General features: G+C 61.1%; 2 protein-coding genes across 4 annotated transcripts; both read left to right on the forward strand.

Moving 5' to 3' along the window:
- The first annotated feature begins 150 nt into the window (after window positions 1-150).
- NAT14 (N-acetyltransferase 14 (putative)) lies at window positions 151-4,035 on the forward strand. 3 transcript variants are annotated; one of them, XM_067556547.1, is made up of 3 exons: window positions 151-204; window positions 668-772; window positions 1,390-4,035. In XM_067556547.1, exons 2-3 carry the CDS (start codon window positions 692-694, stop codon window positions 1,933-1,935), a joined length of 627 nt encoding a protein of 208 aa, XP_067412648.1. In that variant the 5' UTR covers window positions 151-204; window positions 668-691; the 3' UTR covers window positions 1,936-4,035. The 3 variants fall into 3 exon arrangements, with proteins under 3 accessions (XP_067412648.1, XP_067412650.1, XP_067412647.1); XM_067556549.1 differs by lacking the exon at window positions 151-204 and adding an exon at window positions 382-455; XM_067556546.1 differs by lacking the exon at window positions 151-204 and having other exon boundaries at window positions 464-772.
- A 272-nt stretch (window positions 4,036-4,307) lies between these two features.
- On the forward strand, window positions 4,308-26,452 carry SSC5D (scavenger receptor cysteine rich family member with 5 domains). Its single transcript, XM_067557234.1, has 12 exons — window positions 4,308-4,332; window positions 5,864-6,205; window positions 10,684-10,998; window positions 11,146-11,460; window positions 16,239-16,379; window positions 18,573-19,057; window positions 21,447-21,561; window positions 21,959-21,988; window positions 23,698-24,006; window positions 24,517-24,837; window positions 25,104-25,429; window positions 25,955-26,452. The coding sequence occupies exons 1-12, from the start codon at window positions 4,308-4,310 to the stop codon at window positions 25,961-25,963; spliced, it is 2,733 nt and encodes a 910-aa protein (XP_067413335.1). The 3' UTR covers window positions 25,964-26,452.
- Window positions 26,453-26,668: the final 216 nt, after the last annotated feature.

The raw sequence follows: 26,668 nt of genomic DNA on the forward strand, positions 1-26,668 counted from the left end.
CTCGGCCTCGTCGTGGCCCCTCATTGCGAGGTAGGCCCCATGCGGCCTGCTAGTCCGCACTCGCTCCCTTAGCAACGGTTGCTAGGTAGTAGTGCGGGGGGGGGGGAGGGGGAATGGACGACGACGACGGAAAAGTCGGAGGCGCGAGCTGCGGCGCATGCGTACTGGGCAAGGAACAACTAAAGGAGGCCGACGCCGGCTGGGGTAAGAAGCTCTGAGACGCGAGCCTGTAGCGGGTGGGTCCATGGCTCATGGCGGGGGGGGGAAGGGTCATCGTGGGAGGTTCCATTCTTCGCTGCGGGCTGCCGGCCGCCGGCCGGGGCGTTCCATCGCCTGTGCTGGGGAGGAAGGGAGGATTGTACCAGTCTGTTCTTGGGGGGGGGGGAGGCTGGCTCCCAGCTGGCTCCAGGGCAGGGACTGGCTGACTCAGGAGATGGGCCCTGTCCCCTCTGGAGGTGGGGGGGGGTCTCTGTTCCTGCCTGGGGCCACCCTGTGGATTCAGCCTCTGGGCCTGCCCAGCCATCCCCTGTGCAGCAGTGGCTGAATGACTAGGCAGGGATGGGCAGTGCCAATCTGGGGGCTGAGCTGGCACTGGGTGGGGGGCGGCTCTCAGTGCTGGGGGAGTGAGCCCGTCGGAGCCTCACCCGCCTCATCTCCTGCCTTGCAGGTGCTCCCACTCCCGCCTGCCGTCATGCCCACCCTGGACCCTGGCCAGCTCGCCATCCGTGAGATGCAGGAGGATGAGGAGCAGATGATCCTGGAGCTGCTGAAGGTTGGGGGAGGGGACAGCCCTGGAGCTGTCTGTCCGTCCGAGCTCTTAACTCCCTGCCTGCCTTTAGCACCTACCCCCGTGGGATCTCAAAGCTAGTTCATGACCCCGTGTGCCCCCCTCACCCTGCCCCTAGCTTGACATAACGGGTCAGTATGAATGCCGTTGTCCACGGGGGAAACTGAGGCACAGCCAGCTGACGCAACCCACTCCTGAAGTCACGCAGGGTCAGGCAAGAGCTGGGATTAGCACTGTGCTGGTTCCCTTCATGTTCTTGCTCTGAGCACTCAACCCTGCTCCAAGGGACAGGGCTAGAACCCAGGAGTCCTGCTAGCTACTCCTTTTCCCCCTCCTCCCAGACCTTTGTGCTCTGTGTGCAGTACCTGTGAGAAATGCGTGGGAGCGAGACCCTGTGTCCCACCCCGCGCTGCCCTCGATACCAGCCCCTGTGGCTGCGGTGCCCTTTCAGGCAGGGTCACATCCCTCAGGGAAAGCTGCAGTTCGTGGCAAACCCATCATCGCAGCCTGATCCTATGATGTGCTCCTCCTTCCGGCCTGGGCACACACTGGCTGTGCAGTCCTTGTGCTAGGCCCCGCTGACATACCCTCTCCCCCCACAGGACGGGTTCAAGGACACGGAGAACCGGCTGATCCTCTATGTCCTGACACGGCCCCTGGCGCTGCTGCTCCTGGCCGTGGTGAGCAGCGGCCTCCGCTTCCTGCTCAACTCCTTCGTGGCGGCGCTGCTGGGGCCGGTGCTGCTGTGTCTCCTGGCCCTCAAGCTGCTGCTGCGGCGCTCCCCGGATCTCGGTGGCCTGTGGGCGTACTACCGCTCAGGGCGGCGCGGGCTCTGGGTGGCGGTGTATGACGGCGACGACGTGTGCGGCTGCGTGGCGCTGGAGCCCCGCCTGCAAGGGGTGCCCCGCACCGCTGAGCTGAGGCGCTTGGCCGTCAGCCGCTGGTACCGGCGCTCGGGCGTGGGGCGGCGCCTGCTGGCCTTCCTGGAGGCCCAGGCCCGGGCGCAGGGCTACGAGCGCGTGGTGCTCTACACCGCTGTGGTCGCCAAGGCGGCCGTCAGCCTCTTTGAGAGCAGCGGCTACCGGCCCACCGGCGGGCGCAGCTGGCTGGGCTACATCATCCTGCAGGAGTTCAGCAAGGAACTCTAGCACCGCCGCCCTGCTGGGGCCAGGGGGAATGGCTTGTTGGGAGCAATTCTGGCTGGGGGCTGGCGGTCCGCATCCTCCCTCATGCCCTGGATTCCCTCTGCTTCATGGAAGCCACCGAGAGACACGGGGCAGCGATGGCCAGGCTATGGACCTCAGTGTGTGCCGGATTTTGGATGCGGCAGCTCCGGCCTTCGCTCCCAGGACAGCGGTGCTGCTTCTTAAGTGACTGGAAGCGGCCTGTTTTGCATGAGTCCCTTGCTGGATCTAGACGAGACCAGCCGGACCCGCTTGTGACTGCGGGAGGTGGAGGGGAATCACAGACCCTATCGTGTATGCTCTGGGCAAGGGGATATAGGGTGGGTGACCTTGAGGCATGGAACGAAGCAAAAAGAAACTTGGGTTTGGAGACTGGGGAACTCCTGCTGCTGGGGTGGAGGTGCAGGCGTCTGCCCAAAAGGTGCAGGGGGGGAGGTACCTCAGCACTAGAGCGGGGCTGCAGGCTGCAGGGGAGCGTTTCTTCCCTGCCCTGGAGTGGGCTCTCCCCAGCACCAGCTTGGCTGTGTGATGGAGTCATTTGACCATGGTTTGCCTTAGGCAAACTACTGGTCCTGGTCCTGGGTGAGGATCATGGTGCAGCTCCCATGAGAATGGGGGCCCTGGATCCGTCAATTGCCCCCACAGTCCGGCAGCTCCTTCCCAAGAGCCCAGAACTCAGACCTTGCTGCAGGCGCATGGGCCGGGGGGGTTTGCTGCACTCACTAGGGTTGCCAGCCAGTGCTGGGTACATGTATGTTTGAGCTTGTGTGTGAATAAAGCTTGCCTGTGCGGCTCCTCCGGTTCTGTTTATCTCACCTGGGGCAGCTCCCCAGAGCGTGCGCCAGCCAGCGGGAACCCACAGCCAGGGGGATTGTCAGGAGAGCCAAGGCCGGGAAAGGCTGACGGGCCGGATCTGTGTGGGAGCTGTGTCTCAATCTCCAGTTGTTGCCAACCTGCAACAGCAAATCTCTCTCCTAATATGCAGGGGGCCCGGGCAGAGCGCCCCCTACTGAGCGCCCCCACTCTCTGCAGCACAGGCCCCCATGTGCCCCACTGGGAATTGAGGCGGCCAGCATGGACTGCGAGGGAAGAGCGCCCCCGCCTGCTCCTTGCAACTGCCTGCTTGTTCCTTGGCAGTCTCCCATCCAGGCAGCATCCCATCCCAGGCAGCTGCTGTTTAGCGTGGATGTTTGGTTGTATCACAACAAAGGTTGCTATGGTTGCCAGTATCCCGGCAACATACCCCTCAGCGGCAACTGGGAGGCTGAGGACCAGCCAGGCTGCCCAGCTCCCTCTGCCCTGCGGTGCAGCCAGCTGGACTGGGGCAGTGCCTGGCACGGAGGGCAAGCTGGGCAGGGTCCCCAGGACTGCCCAGTGTCTATGGGCAGAATCCCAGAGACCTGGGCTGGCCCATCTCTCTGCCTGCCACGCGGCTGGCTCCAGGCCGGCCTGGCTCACACCACACTGACTCAGTCTTTCTATGACTCGCCCCCGGCTGGGATCATGCAGCTAGACCATCCCCAGGGCTGCGGGGGATGCAGCCGCCCCGTCCAGGCCATAGCCCCACACTATTCCCATAGCAAGACAGGATCCCTCGCCCTGTCCCATCACACCCCTTGGTCCGGACAAGACGGCACAGCACCCAGGGTGAGAGGCCAGCCTGGCGGCTAGAATCCCAGGGGCACGTATGTCAGTACGGGTGTGTGTGTGTCAGTGTGTGTGTGGGAATGACAATGTGCGCTTGGGTGTGTAAGAACGAGCGTGCGAATGTCCGTGCATCGGGCACCTGTACGAACTGACAGTGCATGTCAGTGCATGTGTGTGCACGTGCATGTAAGCACTTGTGTGTGTCAGTGCGTGTGTCCATGCATCCCTTTGCATGTGTCCTTGCACATGTATGAGCAGGCATGTGGGGATGGCTGGGGGTTTGTTAAGGCACGTATGTGCGTAGCCCCGGATGTTGGTTTGCGCCGCGCACACAGGCGTGAGCTCCAGCTGTTGCAGCTGTTTCTGTCGCTGCTCATTAACCCTCTGGCTGCTGGGGGCCCGGCTGGAGGATGCTGCTTTCTGTGCTGGGACACGTCGCTGGCCGGGCTGTCCCAGTCCAGCACCCCTGCTGCCACACTTGCTTCTCCCTGCGTACCGGGTCCCCTGCAACCCCAGTTTCCCTGGCTCCAGGGTCACCACCCTGAGCTGTGGGCGTTGCATGGTTCTCTCATTATAAACGGGCCGGGCTGAGTCATCCCTTGGCCTGGCCAGTCCTGCTCCATAAAACACCCTTTCCCGGCACTCACTGTACAGCCCTGGCCCCAGGGCCTGCGCCCCATCAGGCCACCATGCGGCTGCCCCTGCTCCTCCTTGGTGAGTACCAGCTGCTTTCGGGGGCGGGGCTCTGGCGCCAGGGAAGCCCAGCCCCTTCCCAGCATCAGGATCCCAGCTCAGGCACAGTCAGGATTCCCAGGTGCTGAGGGCAACAGGGGGCAGGGGGTGCCAAGCGTGGGACTGGGGGAGCCGAGCAGGGGGTGCGGGGCGGAGGACACTCAACTCCAAAAACTCGGGCAGGGAGATCAGGGTGCCTGGCACTCCAGGGCTCGCTCCATTCACAGGCATTTGCAAAGTTTATCTAAGTGCTGCTCACGCTGGTGGTTCCCGGGGGGGGGGCCCAGGCTGGCCACTCCCCCAAACCCAGCTGGTCCCCCACACTGGACCGTCCTGACTCCCCAACCCACTGGGCAGGGGGATTGGCTGTCAGCTTAGCTCTGCTCACCTGCTGCGCTCTTGTTTTTCAGTTGGTTTCCTGGGATTTCACTACACAGGTAACCGTGCTGCACTGGCAGCGGGTGTGTGCCCCTGTGTGTCCCTCCCATGTGTGTGTGCACCCCGCATGTGAGTCCCGGTGTGTATCCCTGAGTGTGAGAGAGCCCCTGTGTATCCCCCCTGGAGGTGTGTGTGCACGCACACCCGTGTGTGGGTCCCTGTCTGGCTGTGTGTGTGTGCCCCTCTGTATGCCTTTGTGTGGGTGTCCCTATCTCTGTGTGGGGCAGGGGGCAGGACTACCTAGAAGCCATGTGCTATAGCTCACCGGCCCAGCCCTCCTGGTGTGGACGCAGCATATGGAGCAGTGCTTGGCCCAGCCCATCCGAGCCACCTTGGGGGCACAAGCTCTGTCTTGTGGGTACGGCTTGGGACTCTGCTGGCACAGCCGTGTTGGGCAGGGATGACACCTCTTCTCGCCCCGACCAACAGTTGTGCCAGCAAAGTCTGCCGTGTAGGCCTGGCCTGTGTGTCCCTGGCCGCACAGCTGTCCACCCCTGCCTGTCTCACCCTAGCACTACCTGTCTGGGTCTCTCCCTCTCTGTTCCTGGCACTGTCTCTAGGGGACCCCTCTCTGCCTCCGGCTCTCGCTGGCTTTAGGGTTTCTGATGTGATGGGGATGGATCCAGGCAACCACAGCTCCTCCCCGTGTGGGGCAGGGGTGTGAAGGGTCACAGTGGGGTGAAGGATTACAGGGGTTGTGAAGTGTCGTAGTGGGGTGGAGGGTTGCAGGGGGTGTTCGGTGTCACAGTGAGTGTGATGTGTCGCAGTGGGGTGAAGAGTTGCAGGGGTGTGAGGTGTCGCAATGGGGTGAAGGATCATGGGGGTGGGGCTCAGTGGGGCGGCATGGCCCATGGGGTGATAGGGCCCAGGGAGGAGCAGCTCCATGGAGGGTGGTTGCCTGGGAGGGGGGGACTATATGGGGCAGGGGATTCCTGTGGGGAGGGGCCTATGGGGTAGTGGGGCCCTGGAGGGGAATGGTCTGTGGGGGGCTGGGGTGGTGCAGTGAGACCCTGGGGGTAGAGGCAGGGCCCCGTGGGGCAGAGGGGCCATGAGAGAGGAGTTGTGGGTCTGACAGGCTGTGCCGTCCCTGCAGGCCCGTTCCAGGTGCGTCTGGCTGGGGGCCCCAGCGGGTGCGCGGGGCGCGTGGAGATCAGCTACAAGGGCCGCTGGGGCTCGGTGTGCGACGACGAGTGGGACCTTGCTGACGCGGCCGTGGTGTGCCGGCAGCTGGACTGCGGCTCCGTGCTCTCTGCCCCGGTTGGTGCCTGGTTCGGGGAGGGCGCCGGCCCCATCTGGCTCAGCGAGGTGCGGTGCCAGGGCTCAGAGCCACACCTGCGCCACTGCCGCCACCGGGGCTGGCGCCTGCACGTCTGCTCCCATGAGGAGGACGCCAGCGCCGTGTGCTCAGGTGGGGCCAGCCGGAGGGCGCGGTGTGGCAGCTGGGAAAACCCCACCGCTGTGCCAGATGGCACCCTGCCCTGGGCCAGTGGGCGCCATCACCTCTATAGGGGAAAGGTCCTGTGTCCCGTTCCACACCCCTGGAGCCAGCCAGTCCCTGGCCCTGGGGCTGGATTGGAGCCGTGCCCCATTTCCCATCCACTGAGCCAGCCAGTTCTCTGCCCTGGGGCTGGATGGGACCCAGTGCCCCCTAGAGGGACAGGCTCTGTGTCCCACTGCCCACCCTGAGTCAGCCAGTGCATCGCCCTGGGACCAGATCAGAGTCAGCAGCCCCTAAAGGGTCCCTGTCCCACTACAGCGCTGGAGCTCTGGGTATGTGCAGGTGATATGGCTTGTCCCGTGACAGTGCCCATTGTGGCTGGCACTGATCCTTCCAGGGCCCAAGGGTCACGCTCTCCATGTGGCCATGTCTCTGTGTCCCTGTCTGACCCTGCTGTGCCCCACAGCTCACCGCTTCCTGCCCCTCATCACCACCGAGCCCTCGATGCAGCCGACCACTGGGGACCACCATCCTCCGGCCCAGAGCACGGCCATGCCGGCTCCCAGCACGCCAGAGCACAGTGAGTATGAGTCGAACCGATCCCCCTATAGGGGACCCCCACCCACAAGAACCCTTCCATGCCCTGGCAAATGCCTCCTTTCCCTCCATCCCCCCAACTGCCTGGGGCTTGATCCCAGAGGAATTGGACTTGCTCGTGTATGAGCAGCGATTGGAACTAGCCGGTATTACTGGACCCTGGTGGGATGAGCCGCACGACTGGAATGTTAAAATCCGTAGTTAGCGCCCATGCCGGAAGGATCGAGAGGGCAGACGGGGAGAGAGAGGGGCACGCTACCTCAAAAGTGGCACTGCTTGTTTCCAAGTCACTGGTCTACAACGTGTGGGAAGAAAAGCTGCATCCTGGGGGGGACTTCAATTATTTTTCATAGATTCATAGATTCCAAGGTCCCAGAAGGGACAACTGTGGTCATCTAGTCTGACTCCCCGGTATGACACCGGCCAGAGAACGTCTCTGAAGTAATTCCTAGAGCAGAGCTTTGAGAAAAGCCTCCACTCTGAGTGACATACCCTGCAGGTCTCACGCTGCCAGGATCAAAATGGCCTCAGAATCTCAGAATATAGACGACAATTTCCTAACGCAACGAGCGCTGCAGCCAACTCGGGAGAATTTTATATGAGAGCTGGTCTTGACAGATAAAAAGGACCTGATCACAGACCTAACAATGGATGGGAGCTTAGGTACCAGCGGCATGGAGTCCTAGAATTGATGATACACCCCAGTGTGTAAACAGTCTCTTGGAGGAACCCTGGCTATCTGCCAGACCCGACAAGGGGACTCACTCTCCCTCCAGGGCAGACCACAGGTCCTCACTGCCTCTGAGGCCGAGCCTCTGGGCTCCAGCCTCCTGCTTCACCCTGGGAGCTCGGCCGGGTGAGTGAACTGAGAGAGGCTCCTGGGAGAGTTTTGTCTGCTCTGCAAGGATTCACACGCCTTATCAGTATTTGCAGTGATGCTCAAACCATGCGTGCAAAGCGGTCGGGTTTATTAGTCAGTGGCATACAGCATAAGGAGTCCTTAGAGTAGCACCAAGAGAGGAAGGTTCAAACATAGCCCATTGTGGTTCAAGCATAGCCCCAAGCCCAGCCAAGCTGTAGCAAACCCCATTTTCAGACTCTCTCTCTCTCTGGTGCCTTCCTTAGTCAGTTCCCAGGTGAGAACCCCCAAGCTTCTGCCAGAGCCCCATTTATCCCCTGCTGGTCACCTCCCAGTCCTCTGTCTCCAGGCAGGGCCATGCTGAGTTCACACCCCCACCTGCTAGGGCTTTCCCTGATGGAGTGGCCATTTTTCAGTCCTTGTTTCATTCTAGTTTCCGTTGTTCCTCTGGACCCCTTGTTGATCTGGGTTTGTTTCAATCAGCTCCCTAAGGAACCATTTGTTCCACCCAGACAGCAAGATCACACACACACACCTGTGTGTCCTGCACTATTCCAGCAGTAGTCTTGACCCTTTGGCACCCACTAGGTCACAATGCAAACTACAGAGGTAAACTGAGGCATGCGTAGAATTCTTAAAAATATTACCCAAAATTCCCACTTCTTCACAAGTGATTGTGACTTGATCACATTTATAATGTGCACACAGGATAAACTCCAGTCCAATCCTTGGTGTTTTAGAAGGGATAATTTCACAAAGCTGAAAACTATTATGAGCCAAATCATCTGGGAGGAAGAATTTAATCAGAAAAATGTGCACATGTGCAAATGGGAATTGTTTGAGAGCACTTTACTAGATGCCCCCAAAAGCCACAATCGCATAACTGAGGAAGAAGGTTAAAAAACCGACCTGACTTAAAGGAGAAGTGAAAGCAGCTATAAAAATAAAAACAATGATATATAACAAATGGAAGAAAGGGAAAGTTGACAATAATGAATATAAATCATATGCTAGGAATTGTAGAAAATTGAGAAGTGAAGACTTTTTTAAAGTATAGTAGGAACAAAAAAAAACCTGACAGTGGTATTAGTCCATTACTGGATGGAAATGGTAGAATTATCAATAATAATGCAGAAAAGGCAGATGTGCTCAATAATTATTTCTGTTCTGTATTTGGGAAGAAAACATGATGCAGTCTCATCATACGGTGATGATAACATTCTTTCCATTTCCCTAATATATCTCAAGGATATTAAATAGAAGCTAGTAAAGTTAGAAATTTTAAAATCAGCAGGTCCAGAGGACTTGTATCAAAGAGTCGTAAAAGACCTGGCTGAGGAGCTTGCTGGATCATTAATGTTGATTTTCATTAAGTCTTGGAGCACTGAAGTAGTTTCACAAGGCTGGAAGAAAGCTAATATTGTGCTAATATTTAAAAAGCGTAAACGGGATGACCCAGGTAATTATAGGCCTGTCAGCCTCACATCGATCCTGGCCCAGATCATGTAGCAATTGATATGGGACTTGATTAATAAGGAATTAAAGGAGGGTAAGTAATTAATGCAAATCAACATGGGCTTATGGAAAATAGCTCCTGTCTAATTAACTTGATATCTTTTTTATGGTATTACAAGTTTGGTTGATAAAGGTAATAGTATTGATGTAATATCCTTTGTCTTCTCTGAGGCATTTGACGTGGCACTGCACGACAAACTAGAATGATACAAAAAAAATATAACATTAACATGGCACACATTAAATGGATTAAAAACTGGCTAGCTGATAGATCTCAAAATATAACTGTAAACAGAGAATCATCATGGAGCAGGTGTGTTTCTAGTGGGATTCCACAGGGTTCATATCTTGGCCCTATGTTCTTTAACATTTTTATCAATGATCTGGAAGAAAACAAAATCATCGCTGATAAAATTTGCAAATGACACACAAACGGGGGGCAGTGGTAAATACTGAAGGGGAAAGGTCACTGATTCAGAGCGATCTGGATCACTTGATAAAGTGGGTACAAGCAATGGTATGCATTTTAATATGGCTGTATGTAAATATATTAATCTAGGAACAAAGAACGCGGGCCAGACTTACATGGTGAACTCTATTCTGGGAAGCAGTGACTGAAAAAGATTCATGGATCGTGCTGGATAATCAGCTGAACATGAGCTTCCAGTGTGAAGCTGTGGCCAAAAGAGCTAATGCGGTGCTGGGATAGAGGGGAATCTCAAGTAGGAGCAGAGAGGTGATTTTACCTCTGTATTTGGCACTGATGCAACCACTGCTGTGATCCGGTGTCTAGTTCTGGTATCCACAATTCAAGAAGGATGTTGATAAATTGGAGAGGGGCCGGAGAAGAGCCAGGAGAATGATTAAAGGGTTGGACAATCTGCCTGAGTGATAGATTCACGGAGCTCAATCTATTTAGCTTAACAGAAGGAAGGTGGAGGGGTGAACTGATCACAGGCTATAGATAGCTACATGGGGAACAAATATTTAATAATGGGCTCTTCGGTCTAGCAGAAGTCGAACAGGATCCAATGGCTGGAAGTTGAAGCTGGACAAGTTCAGACTGGAAATAAGCTGTGCATTTTTAACAGCGAGAGCAATGAACCGTTGGAGCAATGCACCAAGGGTTGAGATGGATTCTCCATCACAGACCATTTTTCAATCAAGATTGGATGTTTGTGTAAAAGATCTGTTCTGGGAATTATTTTGGGGGCCTGTGCTAGGCAGGAGGTCAGACCAGATGATCACAGGGCCTTGGGATCTAGGAATCTACGCGCTTCCTCTTGTGTCCCGCCTGATGCTCCCCCCAGCACTCCCCCCACCCATCAGCCTGGGCAGTGGAACTTCCTTCTCTTGCAAAGACTGCCCAACACCCCAGCCTGGGCTCTGGTGCCCCTTCCCCTGAAGAGAACCTCCAATCTCTAGGTCTGGCCTATGAAGCGCCTCTGTGATCCCCACTCCCGGTGACCTATTATTTGTCCTGCAGGGGGCGCCCCCTTGCGGCTCGTGGGGGGTCCCCACCGCTGCGCAGGACGCCTAGAGGTGCTGCACGGGGGCCAGTGGGGCTCGGTGTGCGACGACGGCTGGGGGCTGCCGGAGGGCGCCGTGGTGTGCCGGGAGCTGGGCTGCGGCGCGGTGCAGGCCGCCCCCGGTGGAGCGCATTTTGGGACTGGCACCGGCCCCATCTGGCTGGACGACGTGGGCTGCAGCGGGAAGGAGATGTCGCTGCAGCTGTGCCGGGCACGGCCCTGGGGGCGCAGCAACTGCCAGCACGAGGAGGACGCCAGCGTCATTTGCACAGGTACCCTTTGGAGCTACCTTCCCCCAGCCCCGAGCTACCTACCCCCCCAACCAACTACCCTCCCCAGAGCTACCTACCCCCAGACAAACTACCCCCCAGAGCTACCTACCCGCCTAGGACCAACTACTTTCTCTGCTTTCTCTTTAGGGGGTGCTGTCTTGCGGCTGGTGGGCGGCGCTGGTCCCTGCTCCGGGCGGCTGGAGGTTTTCCACCAGGGCCGGTGGGGCACGGTGTGCGATGACAGGTGGGCGCTGCCCGGCGCAGCGGTGGTGTGCCGGGAGCTCGGCTGCGGGGACCCACTCTCCGCTCCCGGGGGCGCCTTTTTTGGTGAGGGCAGCGGTCCCATCTGGCTGGACAACGTGCGGTGCTGGGGCAACGAGTCGGCGCTGAGCCAGTGTCTGGCGGCGCCGTGGGGCGTGCACGACTGCCAGCACGCGGAAGACGCCGGCGTGGTGTGCACAGGTAACGTGTGTGGAGAGGAAACCTCTCTCTCCTCTCTTGTACTGGGCTCTCGCCAGCCGGCACCCAGATTTCAGCTCTCTCTGTTTCTCTGCTGCTTCCCTCAGCAGATGGCGCTGGTGATTTGGCCCAATTCTTCGATGCTGGGCTGAGCCGGAGGGCTCCATGGAATTCAGCATTAGCCCTGGCAGTTAATTGGGGTCCCCCCGTTAAACAATTTCTTTTACTATTCCAAAGTTGTCCCCGGGCTAGGTGCTGAGAGTTCTCATTCCATTCCCTCCCTGGGCTAGGCCGCTCACCCCGATAGAAACAAAACTCTGAGTGCAGGGCCCCGTCTGGGCATCCCAGTACTGAATAGAGGAGAAGAGACACTGTCCGGGAGTGCAAAGAGGAATCCATCCCAGGCAGGTCTCTGGCCAGTGATACGCAGGAGGCCAGACTAGAGCACCGGGTAGCCTTGGAACGTGTGAAGGAACGCGACCAAGGATTTGCCCCAGGAGACCTGAAGACGGGTTTCTTAAGGCAGACAAAGGCACCGTGGCTCATTGGGTGGGCTCATTGGTCCGTACGTTGGAGTTCAGCACGTCTGCTCGCCAGGCCGTTCAGCTGCCTGGGCACACGGTGAGCTCTTCCTAGCGGGTTTCAACCTTCTTTTTTTTTTTTTACATTCCTCTCTAAAGCTTGACTTACCGCTGGCAGCCGGTGCACCGTGTGTCGAGGCAGATGCTTCTCCCTGGGTGTCAGCCCGTGTAGAGTCTCTCTAGCTGGACAGAGGGACAGAAGCTGTGCCCGTGGATAGCTATGAGACTTGCTGAGTCAATGAGCAGGGTGTAGATTTGGTTTAACCATTCCTGTTCCTGGCGTCATGGAAATTCCAGGCGTGTAACCCTTCTGCCAGCTAGTGCTGGCAGTAAAAAGGGGCCAGGTGCAATATCTAGCACCTTAACAACACAAAACAGAGCTGGCTCGAGCCTGCACCTAGAAATCTGGGAAAATTTAACACCTCCCCAGGTGCCTCTCAGAGGCGACACTTCCCTCTCACAGGTTGTGAGTCTGTGCTTAGCAGAGAATATGTCTAATAAAAAGGCAAAAGGAAACCAGCATTGATTTAGGAAAACACCACAACAGTGTCTCAAAAGTCAGCCAACAATAAGTAACACACCCACCGGGGCATGTTCTTTTCCTCAGTTTCCCGCCGGGCAGTGTGAAAGTCCGACGGACAAGGGTCCCTTTAACATGCCACCCCCCCTTCCCTCCACTGCACCCTGCTCGCGGTTGGTTGTCTGAGATCAGCAAACGCTCAGAATTTGGGGTGCATTCACCGGGGTTCAGCTCCGGGGGGTTGGGCAATACCTTTGCTACTGCTGCTCGCCTCCGTCACAGCCTCTAGGGATGTCTCTGGACTTATTGCAGCAGCCTCTGCGTTGCTTTCACTGCAGGCCTGCTTAGTGATGAGGTTAGGGGGACCCCTTCAGTCAGGGCAGGCTAAGACTTAAGTGGTTTTTAACCCTTATCAGCCAAAAACCAGATCACTTTGGCCTGGCAGCTGATCCCCTAGGCTGAGAAGGTGTCTCTATGCAAATACAGTCTGCTCCTGAGAGCTTCTCCCCTGCCTAGTTCATCACTAGAGGGCAGGGCAGAGCTCATTCAGACCCTGCTTACCCACGGATTGTTGGGCGTCCGTTCTGGGCAAGAGATGGGGTGAGCCAGGGCCCTCTTGCAACCTTCTTCTGTCCCCTTGCTAGGAGAACAGAGGGAGAGCGCCTGATTAAAGGGGCAGGAGAGCTTATGGCTCTTACCCATCTAACCTTAGCATGCTTGACCTCTGTACATCTTGCAGTGTGCACGGTGTGTGCCTGTGTCTAACGTGAGCGCACGTGCCTATGTGTGTCTGCAGTGTGCAGGTGTGCATGGTGTGTGCCTACTGTGTGTGTGTGCAGTGGTGTGTGGGAGCAGCGTTTGTGGGCGTGTACACTGTGTCCCCACAGTGCGTGTGCGTGCCTTTGCACAGTGGTGTATGTGTGTGCAGCGCGAGTGTGCGTGCAGTGTGTGTGTGTGTGCGGTGTGTATCTGCACAGCGTTGTGTGTTTGTGTGCGCACCGGGTGTGTATGTCTCTGGGAGTTTTTGTGCCACCTCCCTGAGGTTACCAGAATCTCCCCTGTCTCCTCCACAGACGAATTGGCCCACATAGGGCAGCATCCTGCCAGGCCCATGGCCCCACAGCCACAGACTCAGAAGCCACGGACGCAGAAGCCACGGACGCAGAAGCCACGGACGCAGAAGTCACGGATGCAGAAGCCACGGATCCGGCCTCCTTCGGCGGCACGGGAGGAAACACAGGCACCTGCCCAGGGATCCTCACGGGCAGGGCTAACTGGTGAGCGAGCACGGGAAGGAGCAGCGGGGATGGGATAGGCTACCCTCCCCAGCCAGTCCTGCACACCCCTGCCAGACCAGCGATGGCAGCGGCTGCAGGTCAGGATGGAGGGGCTCTGGCGGAACTGGGGTGTGGGGACCCTTTGCAGTCTGAAATGTCCATTGGCTGCCGGCTGGGCCCCCATTGGTCACAGATCTCCGGACGTGCCCGCTCCCGTTGGGAGTGCCCCATCTGCCTCTACAAGCCCGAGCCCTGCGGCCCCACAGCTCCTAGATGGGGCCTCCAGGCTGCACTGCAGCCCCCCCTGGCCCTCATGGCAGCTCCCCGGTGAGTCCAGATTTGCTCAGACCCTTGGGAGAGCTTTCAGGGAGCGCCGCACCCAGCAGAGACGCAGCACGGCCTCTCCGGAACAAGCCACATTCGTTAGTCTCCCGGAGCCAGCCCTGGAGGGTGCTTAGGGCAGCTTGGGGAAGCTGCACTGCAGACAGTCAGTGCAGGAAGAAGGCGGGAGTGAGGGTGGCCCAACTGGCTGGGGGAGGGTCCAGCTGGCGGGGATGAGGGGGGTCTTGCTGGGGGAGGGTCCGGCTGGCAGGGGGATGGCAGGTGCCACTTGCTGAGTCGGCTGCTCTGTGTTCCAGGGAAGTGGAAGCCGCTGTCATTGCTGGAGCCCACGAGTTCCCGGGGGGCTGCCCAGCCAGAGGGGACCACGTGGCGCCCCCCACCCTCAGGAGAGCCAAAGCTGCCAGCAGCTGGGCCCACAGGTCAGTCTGGGAACCTGGCCTCCCAGTCTCCCTCGCTCTACCCGCCCAGCCCTATGGACACCCTGCAGCCTTTTCTTTTATGTAAAGGGATTTTAGTAAGGTTGCGTTACAACAGGGGTTCTCAGACTGGGGTTCGGGACTCCTCAGGGGGTCGCGAGGTTAGTATGAGGGGGGTCGTGAGATGTCAGCCCCCGCGCATGCCGGTAAGGATGGCATGGCATGGGGGGGGGGGTCATCACTTTTGGTGGGGGGGGGTCGTCACAGCCTGAAACATTTTCAAAGGGGTTCCCAGCAAAAAAGGCTTGAGAACCCCTGCACTACACCACCCGGAGTTTGGCTCCAGTGGCCACAGGTTCGACAGAGTGAAAGTCACCTCTGCTGCTCGCTTCAGCGTTAGGGCCTCTAGGAACACGTAAAGACCAAGGACAGTGACCGCACGGACATTCAAGCACAAGGTCTAATCGGTTTTACAAGTTCTGTTGAAGTGACAGTTAAGGTTCCGGTTACCCAGGCACGTGGAAATCCTATAAAGACCAATGCGCAAGTTACAGATATAGTCACACTCACACCCTCAGCGATGTTCCTGGGGTACGTCTTCACTGATGGTGGCAAATTCACCACCGTCAAATCGATCTATCCGGATCGATTGAGCCGTCAGTATAGACCTGCTCAACTGATCCGGACGTCGACGCGTTAAAACCACCCCCTCAAGTGGCGTGGCGCTGCGTGGACGGGAACACATTTCCCAGCGGCACAGCGCAGTGAAGACGCCACATAAAAGAGGAGTTACGAAGTCGATGGGAGTTACACAAGCTGCTCCGCGTAACTCCCGTCGGCTGCCACGAATTTCACAGTAAGTGTAGACCAGGTCCTAGGGTCTGATGGCTGTCTGGCCAAGTGGTCACAGTAATTTCACAGAATTTCACAGAATTTCACTAGGGGGCCTGTGTGTGGGGTGCCCCATTTTTTATAAGTTGGCTATAGTTGCTTTTATTCTCGCTAGCATTTCCTTCCACCTCTGCTGCAGGATTTTGTCCCCACAGCGCAGGCCGTGGACTCATGCTGTTGTGGGGGTGAGCAGCCCCAGACCACCTAATATGGCTTCTAAATATGTCAACCCTATCCATTCTGAACAGTCAGTGGAGCCCTGGGGGAGTGCTGCGCTGCATGGTGTGGGGCAGGGCCGGGGTGGGCGGTGTGGGGCAGAGCTGGACACACTGAGCTGGGGCAGGGCCAGGCTGGGTGGTGTGGGGCGGAGCTGGACACAGCGCTGGGGCAGGGCCGGGATGGGTGGTGTGGGGCGGGGCCAAGCAGACAGATGTAGCACAGGGCCAGGCTGGGCGGTGTGGGGAGCAGGAGGGAATTGGCACCACGGCTCTGTGTCAGAGGCCCTGCACTGCAGACAGAGGAGGGGAGTCTCTGTGGGCTGCAACAGCAGGGCCTTGCGGTCTGTCTCCCACCCCCCCGGAGCTGGCAGGGTCCAGGGAGCAGCTCACTGTGCCGGTGCTGGCCTGGTGTCTATGGCCATCCCTGGGGGAAACCCACCATGCCTGGGGCTGCCAGTGGTAGCGGGATGGGGGGGGGGGGGGCCTGGCGTGGGGAGTGTCACCCTCCTTCCACCTCTGCTGCTTTGTCCCCACAGCGCAGGCCGTGACTCATGCCGTTGTGGGGGTGAGCAGCCCCAGGGATGCCTTCCATCCTGAACAGCATGGAGCCCCGGGGACGCTGCGCCCCATCCCGAAGAGCCAGCAGCCCCGTCCCGAACCACTGGAGACACACACAGGTACCGGTGTCACCGCGCCGTGTGCTGTGGCCAGGGCCCACCCTTGGGGTCTGGGAGAGAGGGTGTCAGGCTGACCACGATGCCCTGGGGGGCGTTGCAGGACAGTTGTCGTCGGGGGCCATGCGGAAGGGGGCCTGTTGGTGGTTACAAGGCAGCGGTGCAGGGCGTGAACCCTGGGGTCCTGGTAAAATGCCAGGGAGGGTCGGCGTGTTCTGCCCCCCGTCCAGCTGTCTGTTCCCTTCCTCACACAGATGCCGTCCCACACCAAGATCCTCCTGCCACCCTCGCCCTCGGGATACGTGCTTGGGCCTGGACTGACCCCCACGTGCCTCGTCCCCCCCATCCGTCCCGGGACAGCACCCTGACGACTGTGGCCTCCCCAACCCACCCTCCTAGCCAGCCCCACAGCGCCTGGACCAGCCCAGCCTCCACACCCCCCACTCCCATCCCCACAACCACCCACCCCAGTGCCCAGATGGACCTGACCTACACTACCCTTATCCCCACCCCTATAACCACCCACCCTCCTGGCCAGCCCCATAATACCTGGACCAGCCTGGCCTCCCCTACCCCCACCCCTAATCCCATCCCCACAACCACCCAGCCTCCCAGCCAGCCCCACAGCATCTGGACCAGCTTGGCTTCCCCTACCCCATCTCCACACGCACAACAACCCACCCTTCCAGCCAGCCCCACAGCACCTGGACCAACTCGACCTCCCCTACCCCCACCTCCATCCCCACAACCATCCACCCTCCCAGCCAGCCCCACAGCACCTGGACCCTCGGCCTCTCCTACCCCCACCTCCATCCCAACAACACCCACCCTCCCAGCCAGCCCCACAGCACCTGGACCGACTCGACCTCCCCTACCCCCACCTCCATCCCCACAACCACCCACCCTCCCAGCCAGCCCCACAGCACCTGGACCAGCCCGGCCTCCCCTACCCCCACCTCCATCCCCACAACTACCCATCCTCCCAGCCAGCCCCACAGCACCTGGAGCAGCCCGGCCTCTCCTACTCCCACCTCCATCCCCACAACCACCCACCCTCCTGGCCAGCCCCACAGCGCCTGGCCTAGCCTGGTCTTCCCTATCCCCACTGCCATCTCCACAACCACCCACCTTCTCAGGCAGCCCCACAGCACCCACGTGGGCCTGGCTTCCCCTACTCCCACCCCCATCCTCCTAACAACACACCCATCCAGCCAGCCCCATAGAGCCCAGACGGACCCAAACTTTCTCACCCCCACAACTACCCAGCCTCTGGACAAGACCCACAGCACCTGGCCAGGCCCGGCCCCCACCTCCTCCTCCTACACAGCCACCCAGACGCCTAGCCAGACCCACAGCACCCGGATGGGCCTGGCTCCCTCCAACCTCACAACCACCCAGCCTCAGGACGAGACCCACAGCACCCGGACGGGCCCGACCTCCCTCTCCCAGCCCCATGGCGAGCCCCCTGGTACAAGGATGCAGAGTGCCAGCTCAGCGGTTAATGGGACAGGTTGTGCCGAGACACCTGCCCCCCCAGGCACTCCAGCAGGACAGACAGGTAGGGGCGCAGGGGCAGTGGCCCCGGGAAGGGGGTGGGGTTCAAAGGCCTTGGCCAGAGGGTATGTGGATGGCATCTAGATGCCAAGGCTGACTGGAAATGCCATTGTGTATGTGTGGGGGGGGGATTCCACCAGGAGGGTGATAGCATCCTCCCTAGACTGGCCATGCCTCTACAACAACCCATCCGTCTCCGTGGTGACACCCACCCGATACCGTCCCACTTCTGGGATCCCCCGGCCTTTACACGGGGGAAAATACCATTATCTACCTTTATGGGTGGGGAAACTGAGGCACGGACTCATGAATGAGTCAGTGGCTAAGCTGGGGAGAAAACCCAGGAGTCCTGGCCAACATGCCCCCCTCCCACCCTAATCCACTATACCCCCAAAACTGGGATAGAACCCAGGAGTCCTGCTCCAAGCCCTACATCTCTAGTCCACTAGACCCCACTCCCTTCCCAGAGCTGGGGTAGACCCGCTGCCCAGGTGTGTGCAGTAGCAGACAAGGCTGTTGTCAGTGGGTGAGGGGCTGGTGGCCAGTCCCAGATCCTTTGGGCCCCGTTTGCTTGGGGGGGGGGGAGAGGTGTCTCTCCTGCACTGAGCTTTACAGGTGGCTTCCTTGTGTCCCCTCCCACAGATGCTGCCCCCATGACAGACCAGCCTCACAGACATGTCCTGGAGAAGCTGCGCCCTGCCACCCGTGCCCTCCCAGCCACTGGCTTCCCCTCAGCGACCCCCTCGGCCCGGACCCTCCCACCCGCAGCCACCGTCCCCTCAACCTTGGCCACTGCTCCCCCCGCCTCCATCCTGCAGGCCAGCACCCCTCCCACCCCACCCCTGGTCCAGGAGGCGCTGGCCGTGGTGTGGGAGCCCAGCCGCCCCAGTACCACGAAGTCCTGGGGTACCTCCTCTGTGCCGGGCGCAGGGCAGGGGACAGTCAGGGGAGCCGGGGGCTGCCAGGAGCCGGGCCATGAATCCTCCCAGCTGCGGGAGCTGATCCAGGTGGTGCGGGGGCTGCGCGGGGACCTGCGCGCCCTTGTCCACATCCAGCGGCAGGAGAGGCTCCAGCTGGGCGCCATCGCTGGCAGCCTGGCTCAGCTGGTGGGGGCCGTACAGCAGATGGTGAGGGAGATGCCCAACCCGGTGCTTCGGGGGCAGAGCCAGCTCCCCCCTCCAGCGCTGCATGGGCAGGACCCAGCACCCCCCACTGAAAGCCTCGCCTGATGCCCACCAAAGAGCTGCACACACCGCCACTGACAGACCCCCCCCACCCGGCCTGCACTGCCCCCCCACTGAGACAGGCCCCCCCCCCCCCTGGCCTGCACTGCCCCCCCACTGAGAGAAAGCCCCCCTGGCCTGCACTACCCCCCACTGAGACAGATCCCCCCCCCCCGCCTCAACTGCCCCCCCCACTGAGAGGCAAACTCCCCCCTCCCCCTCCCAGTCTGCCCTGCCCTCCCGCCTCCAGAGCAGAGTTCTCTGGGAACCGCACACCCGTCTGCCCCCCATGGTGGCACCAAGCTCCGGGCCGCAGGCGTCAGTCTGAGCCTAGCCCCCAGTAAAGAGGAAGGAGCTGGAGCTGTGGTGTCTCTTTGTCTCTGTTCGGCCGTCTGTTCTGGGAGAGCAGACCTGATGGCTCTGGGCAGGGGCCTGTAGTCTCTGGTAGCCGCAGCACGGGGTACACCCTCGCTGCGGTCCATGCTCTGTGTAACCGGCCCCCGTCCCCCAGCCTGGCTGGTGCCCAGAATTTGCCCGTCCTCCCATCACGGATCCACAGGGTTTGGTTTAGGTCACCAGTCTCCTGGGAGCGACCCCTTTAATGTGCCGGACCCAGAGGACCCCACACCGTTCCCAGGAGCAGGGCCGTGCCCCCCACGAGTGCTCGAAAGCTCGTTACTCCTGGGCGTTAACACCAGCTCCCCTGGGCACCACGGGAAGAGCGGGGCTGGCGAGTTAGGCTGGGCACCGTGGGCAGGAGGGGGCTGGTGAGCCTGGCAGGAAAGCTGGGAGCTGCGTGAGGAGAGAGCCACGTGCCGGGGAGACTGTGGCAGCCTGGTCACCACAAGTGACAATCCAAGAACATTGCACAGATCAGGCGCCGGGAGAGCCCAAGGGGTGAACGGGACCCCAGTCACTCAAGCTCATTAAACAAGGTTCTGGGTCCAAGCCCAGCCCTCGGCCCGGGTAGCCCCATGGCAAACACACCCTTGACAGTCGTTATAACTCATTCCTGAGGATGCAGCGCAGAAAGGGGAGCGGCTGGCTCGTCTGAGACATTCAGCACAAGTCAGACGGCCAGCCCCTGTTCCTCTGCTCGTTGGGGGCAGAGCTGGCCCTAGGCATAAGCAGACTAAGCAATTGAGCAGCTCAAAGGGGCCCCCTATTCGCTTCTTCTTTTGTGTTGTGTGGGGTCCCCAAATATTCCTGCTCAGGGCCGCCAATGGACCAGCACCGCCTCTGTTAGCAGGAGGGAGTCTTGTGCTGCCCCCGGGATCTCCCTGCTGGAGGTGGGAGGTGGTCGGGCACAGGGGCCCCTATGGCAGAGGGGGCGGAGAGGAAGTGCCACCCAGCCCTGCTCTGGCCCCATTTCCACTCCAGCCCCTCAGCCCCCCGGTTGCAGCCATGACTCCTGACTGCTACCCCCCTGGCTGCTGCCCCCACACTCTGCTCCTGACCACATCCCACACCCGGGCCCCATACCTGGCCGGCCTCGCTCTTGGCCATGGACCCGACTCCTGACCCCTATCCCCATTCGCGGCCTGGGCCCTGTGGCTCTATTCCTGGGCCCTGGCCCTGGCTCATGGCCCCATTCATGGCCCCTGCCCAAGGCCCCGTGACTGCAGCTCCAGGCCCCACCCCAGCCCCAGCCGCAGCTCAAGCCCTGGTTCCCAGGCTTCAACCACGGCTTTGTCCCTGCTCCCAGCCCCGGCTCCCAGTTGCACCTCCTGGGGGGGAAATGGACCAGGTAAGGGAGGAGGCTGACCCAAAAAGCTTGGGGACTGCTGCCCTATGGGGTCAGCGCTCCCCCATCCCCGGCTGTGTGTAGAGGGAGCCCCCGTTAGACCCAAAATGCCAGCTCAGCTCAGCCAGAGGAGGAAGCGGAGCCAGCTGCAGAGATTCCGGCCAGAGCCAGAAGGGGAAGCATCCAGGAAGCTGGACCAGCGCCATGGGACCCGGGGCAGAGTCACAAGATGGGGAGCTGCCTCTGGGGTCATCCTGGCTCCCAGGCCCCCCTGCTCTAACCACTAGATCCCACTCCCCTCCCAGAGCCAGGGACAGCAGTGGGGCAAGCACTGACTGCACAGGGACAGCGTCCCCTCCTGAGGTCCCTAGCCTGCTCCCTGCACATCACTGAGCCCAGCATCTCTCCCCGGCCCTCCCTCCAGGACACATGCTGAGCCCAGCGTCACCCTGGTGCCAGGAAACCATCCTGTGACCAGCCCGTGGGCCAGCCCCTCAAGCCGGTCCCTCCCTTGCTGATCTGGCAGAGAGCTGTGCCAGGCCTTAAAAGGGGCTTCCCGGGCGGGCTGGGGTGAGACGCGCCCTTGGCATTGAATTGCGGCAGGACAGAGCCGCTCGCCCTGGGGGAGCCATGGACCTGCGGCTGCACTTCTGGCTCTGCTTCGGTGAGGGTCCCTCTGGGTGTGTAAGGCGCCCGCCCCATCGGCGGGAGGTGCCGGATCGGCTGCCTCTGGCTCCCGGGTGTATCCCTGGCGGGGGCCCAACAAACTCCTCTGTCCCCCCCAGTGCATATGTCTGAGCCCTGCTGAGTCCCCCCATGGGGAGAGGGTCTCAGTCTGTGTGCTGGCGGGGCCAGGCCATGCCCTGATGGGGCTGGTCTGTGCACGGGGTGAGAAGCAGGACAGACCAGCCGACGTGGGCACTGCTGTGTCTGGCTCCAACTGCTCTGGGCTCTGCCCTGCCCGGCGCCACCTTCCTACAGGCGTCTTCCTGGGGCTGGAAAGTTTTGGGGTGCGCGGGCCCTGCTCTGTTCCTGATGGTTTCCCCCTTGTCTTTCTCCAGCTGCTGGCTTGGGAGTCTCATCCTCCACAGGTACGTATGTCTGGCCCCCAGGCGGCTGCCCTTTGCCAGAATCCCCCCTGCCACCACGGCTGGAGCCTAAGCAGAGCTGATCACAGCCACCCTTTAGAGTCAGGTTAGGTCTCAGCATGCAACGGGAGCCAGGGGAGGGAGGCTGCCCAGTTCAACAGGAGCAAATTGGAGAGTGGCACCAGGCACTGCAAGTCATTGCAATGGGGCATGTTCCCTTGAGCAGACGGCATCGCCTTTTCTCCCAGCCCCAGCAGTTCTGGTTTCCCCTCATGCTACCAGTCTCACTGGGATCTGCCAGCCACACCCTGCTGGATCCAAGGGAGCCAGCCCCCCACCAATGTCAGCAAAAAGCTCCCTCCCAGCCCCATGTGTGTTAACACCCCCAATCTAGCCCACAGTCTTCCAGGTCAGGGTGGCCCCCTCTCTCTACATTGTCACACTGGCTCAGCTCCCCGACCCCCAATTGCACTCCTGCCCTCACACAGCACACAGCCCAAGTGTGGTGAGCACGGCACATGAGGACTGTCCAGCACTGGTCACATGGGGGCCCTCCCAGCACATTTGCAAATGAGGTAGGAAGGGAGCCAGGCTGTCGAACCAGATCCCCTGGGGGGGGGCAGAGCGCAGCCTATGCAAATGAGCTGGGACAGGTAGGGACATGCCTGCCTTGCTCCCGCGCCACCTCTGGAGGGAGCCAGGGTCTCTCCCCTCCAGCTGCCAGCCCTGACCCCTCAGCGGGGGCACTGCCCTGTCTCCCGTGTGCTCTGCTGCTCTAGTGACGGCGCAGCCGGCGGGAAGCTCTGGGCATTGAATGCACGTGTTGCTGAATGGAAACGGAGAGCCAGGAGTCCGGATCCACCCTTGGTTTGGCCCCAGTGTCCTGTGAGCCAGTTACTTCACTTCTGTCTCTGGCTCAAGAGGGGAGTAGGGTCTAGTGGTTAGAGTGGGGGGGGGGTTTGGAGGAAGAGGAGGAGGAGGATGCTCTACTCCCTGCTCTGCACGGGACTCACTGTGTGACCTGGGTGGGATGCCCGGCTGGCCCTTCACAATGCGTGGGGGGGGCCTCCTGCATTTGTGGCCCCCAGGCCTCACACACCCTCCACACAGGGCAGGAGAGGTCCCGGCGCCACCCCCAGCTGCCCCAGGGAGAATGGGTCTGTACCTGTGCGGGGAGGGGCGTGAGGCTTGAGGGAGGGACACAAATACAGGCTTGGCTCCACTGCCACCCCCCTCCCCGCACTTACCCACATGCAGCGCCCGCCTCTCCCACTCCAGCTCCGCAGCCCAGGGCCAGCTCAGACAGGGTGGCCTCAGTCCCTGGCCTGGGGAGGGGGCTGGGCCGGCCCTTCATGACGCATGGGGGGGAGGTGCTGAGGTGCACCCCTCAGAGCCTCCTGCACCTCTCACCTGTTGTGAAGGGCTGGCTCGGCATCCCCCCCACTTACCCACTGGCAGCTGTCCAGCTCTGCAGCCTGGCGCCTGAGGGCGGGATACCCAACTGGCCCTTCATAATGCGTGGGGGGGGCCTCCTGCATCCCCCGCTTCCTGCGTGTAGTGATGGGCTGGCCCAGCACCCCCCACCCACAGGCTGGCGCTTGGGGGCCTGACCCCCTATCCCCACCATTGCTACACCGCAGCTGGGTCATCAACCTGAGCTCCCCCAGTCAGCCCCGGATCAGGCGTCCCAGCAGCTGTGTTTGCTTTGCCAGAGGTGAGGCTGGTGGATGGCCCCGACCGCTGCTCCGGGCGGGTGGAGGTGCGTCTGGACGGGCGCTGGGGCATCGTGTGTCATGACGGCTGGGACCTGGATGACGTGACCGTGCTGTGCAGGCAGCTGGGCTGCGGGAAGGCTGTGAAGGCACTGACTAGCAAGCTGTACGGCCCGGGCCCCAAGTCATACCCTGTCCTGATGGTGGATGTGCAGTGCCAGGGGACAGAGGCGTCCCTGGGGAACTGCTCGTATACGGATGCTGAGGATTTATGCCTGCCCGATGACAATGCAGGGGCCCACTGCCACGGTGAGCTGGCCTGAAGAGCCCCAGCCCCAGGGGAGGGACGGGAGGATGCCCGGGGTCCCAGGATAGGGTGCTCGGTTCTGACTGAGCCGCTTTGCTGGGTGAGTGCTGCAATCTGCCCGGGCAGCGGGAAGGGGACCTGACAGGCCCAGAGGGTGGGACAAACAGGTCCTGGGCTCCGCTCCCTGTCACGTGCAATGTGGCAGGGTTATGAAGGGAAAGCAGGATCAGTGTCTACACGCCATCCACTACTGATACACCCCCAGCAGGGCTGGAAGCCAGGACACCTGGGGTCTATCCCCTACTCTGGGACAGAAGTGGGCTCTAGTGGGTTGGGGGCTGGGAGCCAGGACTCCCGGGTTCTATTGCTGGCTCTGGGAAGGGAGTGGTGTCTAGTGGTTAGGGGGCAGGGGGCTGAGAGCCAGGACTCCTGGGTTCTGTCCCAGCTCTGTAAGTTGGTCTCCGAAGCTCTCTCTGATCCTCATTCATGTCTCTCCTTTTGTCTCGAGCTAGAGCCCATGCGGCCTGTCCGGCTGGTGGGCAACGCCACCTCCTGCAGCGGGCAGGTGGAGATTTACCACGAAGGCCGTTGGGGTGCCGTGTGCGGGTTGGGCTGGGACCTGACCGACGCCAAAGTGCTCTGCCGGGAGCTGGGCTGCGGGAGCCCGCGGCACGTCACCCACCGCTGCAGCAAGTTCAGTCGGAGCTCGGCACCTGTCCTGCGGGGCCTGCTGGAGTGCTCCGGGCAAGAGGCCTCGCTGAGCGACTGCCCATTCCAGTCCTGGGAGGGGCGGCGCTGCCCCCACCACTGGGATACCGGAGTCAAGTGCCAAGGTGAGAAAGCAGCAACGGCGCCAGGCCCTAACTCCTTGCCTTCCCCCCATAGCCTCTCTCCCACTCCCAGCCCAGAGGGTTCAGGACAGGCAGGGCTTTGCCCCCTGAGTGCCAAGCTGGTGCCCTTGGAGCAGACACATCCCTAGCCCCACATGGCCTCCTTGCCCGCCGGGGCAGCACGCGCCGTGGCCCCAGCTGGTGCCCTGCGATGTGGGGGTCAGTGCCGGGGGGGCACTGACCCGGCTGACACGCCCCGCTCCCCGCAGAGCCCTTCGCACTGCGGCTGGCGGACGGCCCGACGAAGTGCTCTGGGCGGCTGGAGGTGCAGTATGATGGGCAGTGGGGCACGGTGTGCGACGACGACTGGACGGCATCCAACGCCCAGGTGGTGTGCCGGGAGCTGGGCTGCGGCCCAGCCGCGCCACTGCCCCCGCGGCTGCGGGACCGGCCCCGCTTTGGCCAGGGCACGGGGCAAATCTGGCTGGACGACGTCCACTGCAAAGGCACCGAGAAGACCCTGCAGAACTGTGCCCACCGCGTCTGGGGCTACCACGACTGCACCCACCGCGAGGACGTCAGCGTGGTCTGCCAGGTGCGTGCGCACGGCTGGGGAGAGAGCTGCAGGGAGCCCCGCAACTTCTGGGTTCTGTCCCAGCTGCGGGAGGGGCGTGGGGTCCAGTGGGTTAGAGTGGGGGGGCTGGGAGCCAGGACTCCTGGGTTCTATCCCAGCTGCGGGAGGGGCGTGGGGTCCAGTGGGTTAGAGTGGGGGGGCTGGGAGCCAGGACTCCTGGGTTCTATCCCAGCTGCGGGAGGGGCGTGGGGTCCAGTGGGTTAGAGTGGGGGGGCTGGGAGCCAGGACTCCTGGGTTCTATCCCAGCTGCGGGAGGGGCGTGCGGTCCGATGGGTTAGAGTGGGGGCTGGGAGCCAGGACTCCTGGGTTCTGTCCAAGGAGGGAGTGGCTCTAGACACTAACTGTGTCAATGAAGGGGGGGCGGCTGGGGCTGGCAGGCGCTGGGGGGAAGCGCCCAGCTGGGTGAGGTGCCCAGAGCTCCCCGCAGCCCATCCCCCAGCCTGGGGGCAGTGTTCCCTAACCTGCCATGCTTTCTTCATCCCGCAGGCCAGCTAAGCCCTCCACAGCTTCTCTGCAGCCTCCCATTGATCATCCCCCCCTGCTTCTGAGCATGCACCCTACGGCTGGACCCCTTCCTCTCTGCTGCCAGGCTCCCCAGCCCTGCCTGCCCAGCCCCGGGATGGGGGGTGGCTGTCGGCTGTGCCAGGGGCATGGCTTGGTGGGCGCCCGGGGGGGGATTCCCATTTCAGGGATGAACATGGGCACATAGGGCATTCCCCTCCCGCTGTGAGACACCCTCTGGGGGCTCTGAGCCCCATTCCCAGTGGCTGCAGCCCAAAGCCGGCACAGACTGGGGCTGGCGTCTCGCTAGCCGTGGGGCAGCTTGCCCTGGCAGGCCCCGCTCTGAGCAGGTGTCTCTAGGGCTGACACTCCCACCCCAGCGAAGGGAGCTGACCCTAATGAACACTGCCATCGCTGGGGTGGGGCCGCGCCACCTCCAGAGGGGGCTGGGATACATGGCTGGCGCCCCCAGAGGTGTCGGTGCTACATGGACAGGCAGAATCCCCTGGCGGGGGGGGAAGCCCTGCATGCCACACAACATCCCAGATGTGAATAAAGAGCTGAATCCGCTGGACGACCGACTCCCCTGTGTCTGCCTGCGTTTGCCCAGTGCTCAGCCCTGCACCTGTGGGCCCAGGAATCGCCCAGCCCGGGGCCTCACTGGCCTTGATGCAGTAGGGTGACAAAATGTCCCGATTC

Source organism: Emydura macquarii, unplaced genomic scaffold (assembly GCF_026122565.2).
Source record: "Emydura macquarii macquarii isolate MOO-44397 ecotype Brisbane River unplaced genomic scaffold, CSIRO-AGI_Emac_v2 contig_1790, whole genome shotgun sequence".
NCBI lineage: Eukaryota > Metazoa > Chordata > Testudines > Chelidae > Emydura > Emydura macquarii.

Coding starts and splice junctions, on each gene's coding strand:
- NAT14 (XM_067556546.1), top strand. CDS start 545: ATGACTAGGCAGGGATGGGCAGTGCCAATCTGGGGGCTGAGCTGGCAC. Junction 773..1,389: donor TGATCCTGGAGCTGCTGAAG/GTTGGGGGAGGG, acceptor CTCCCCCCACAG/GACGGGTTCAAGGACACGGA.
- SSC5D (XM_067557234.1), top strand. CDS start 4,308: ATGCGGCTGCCCCTGCTCCTCCTTG. Junction 16,380..18,572: donor ACCACTGGAGACACACACAG/GTACCGGTGTCA, acceptor CCCCTCCCACAG/ATGCTGCCCCCATGACAGAC. Junction 21,562..21,958: donor GCACTTCTGGCTCTGCTTCG/GTGAGGGTCCCT, acceptor GTCTTTCTCCAG/CTGCTGGCTTGGGAGTCTCA.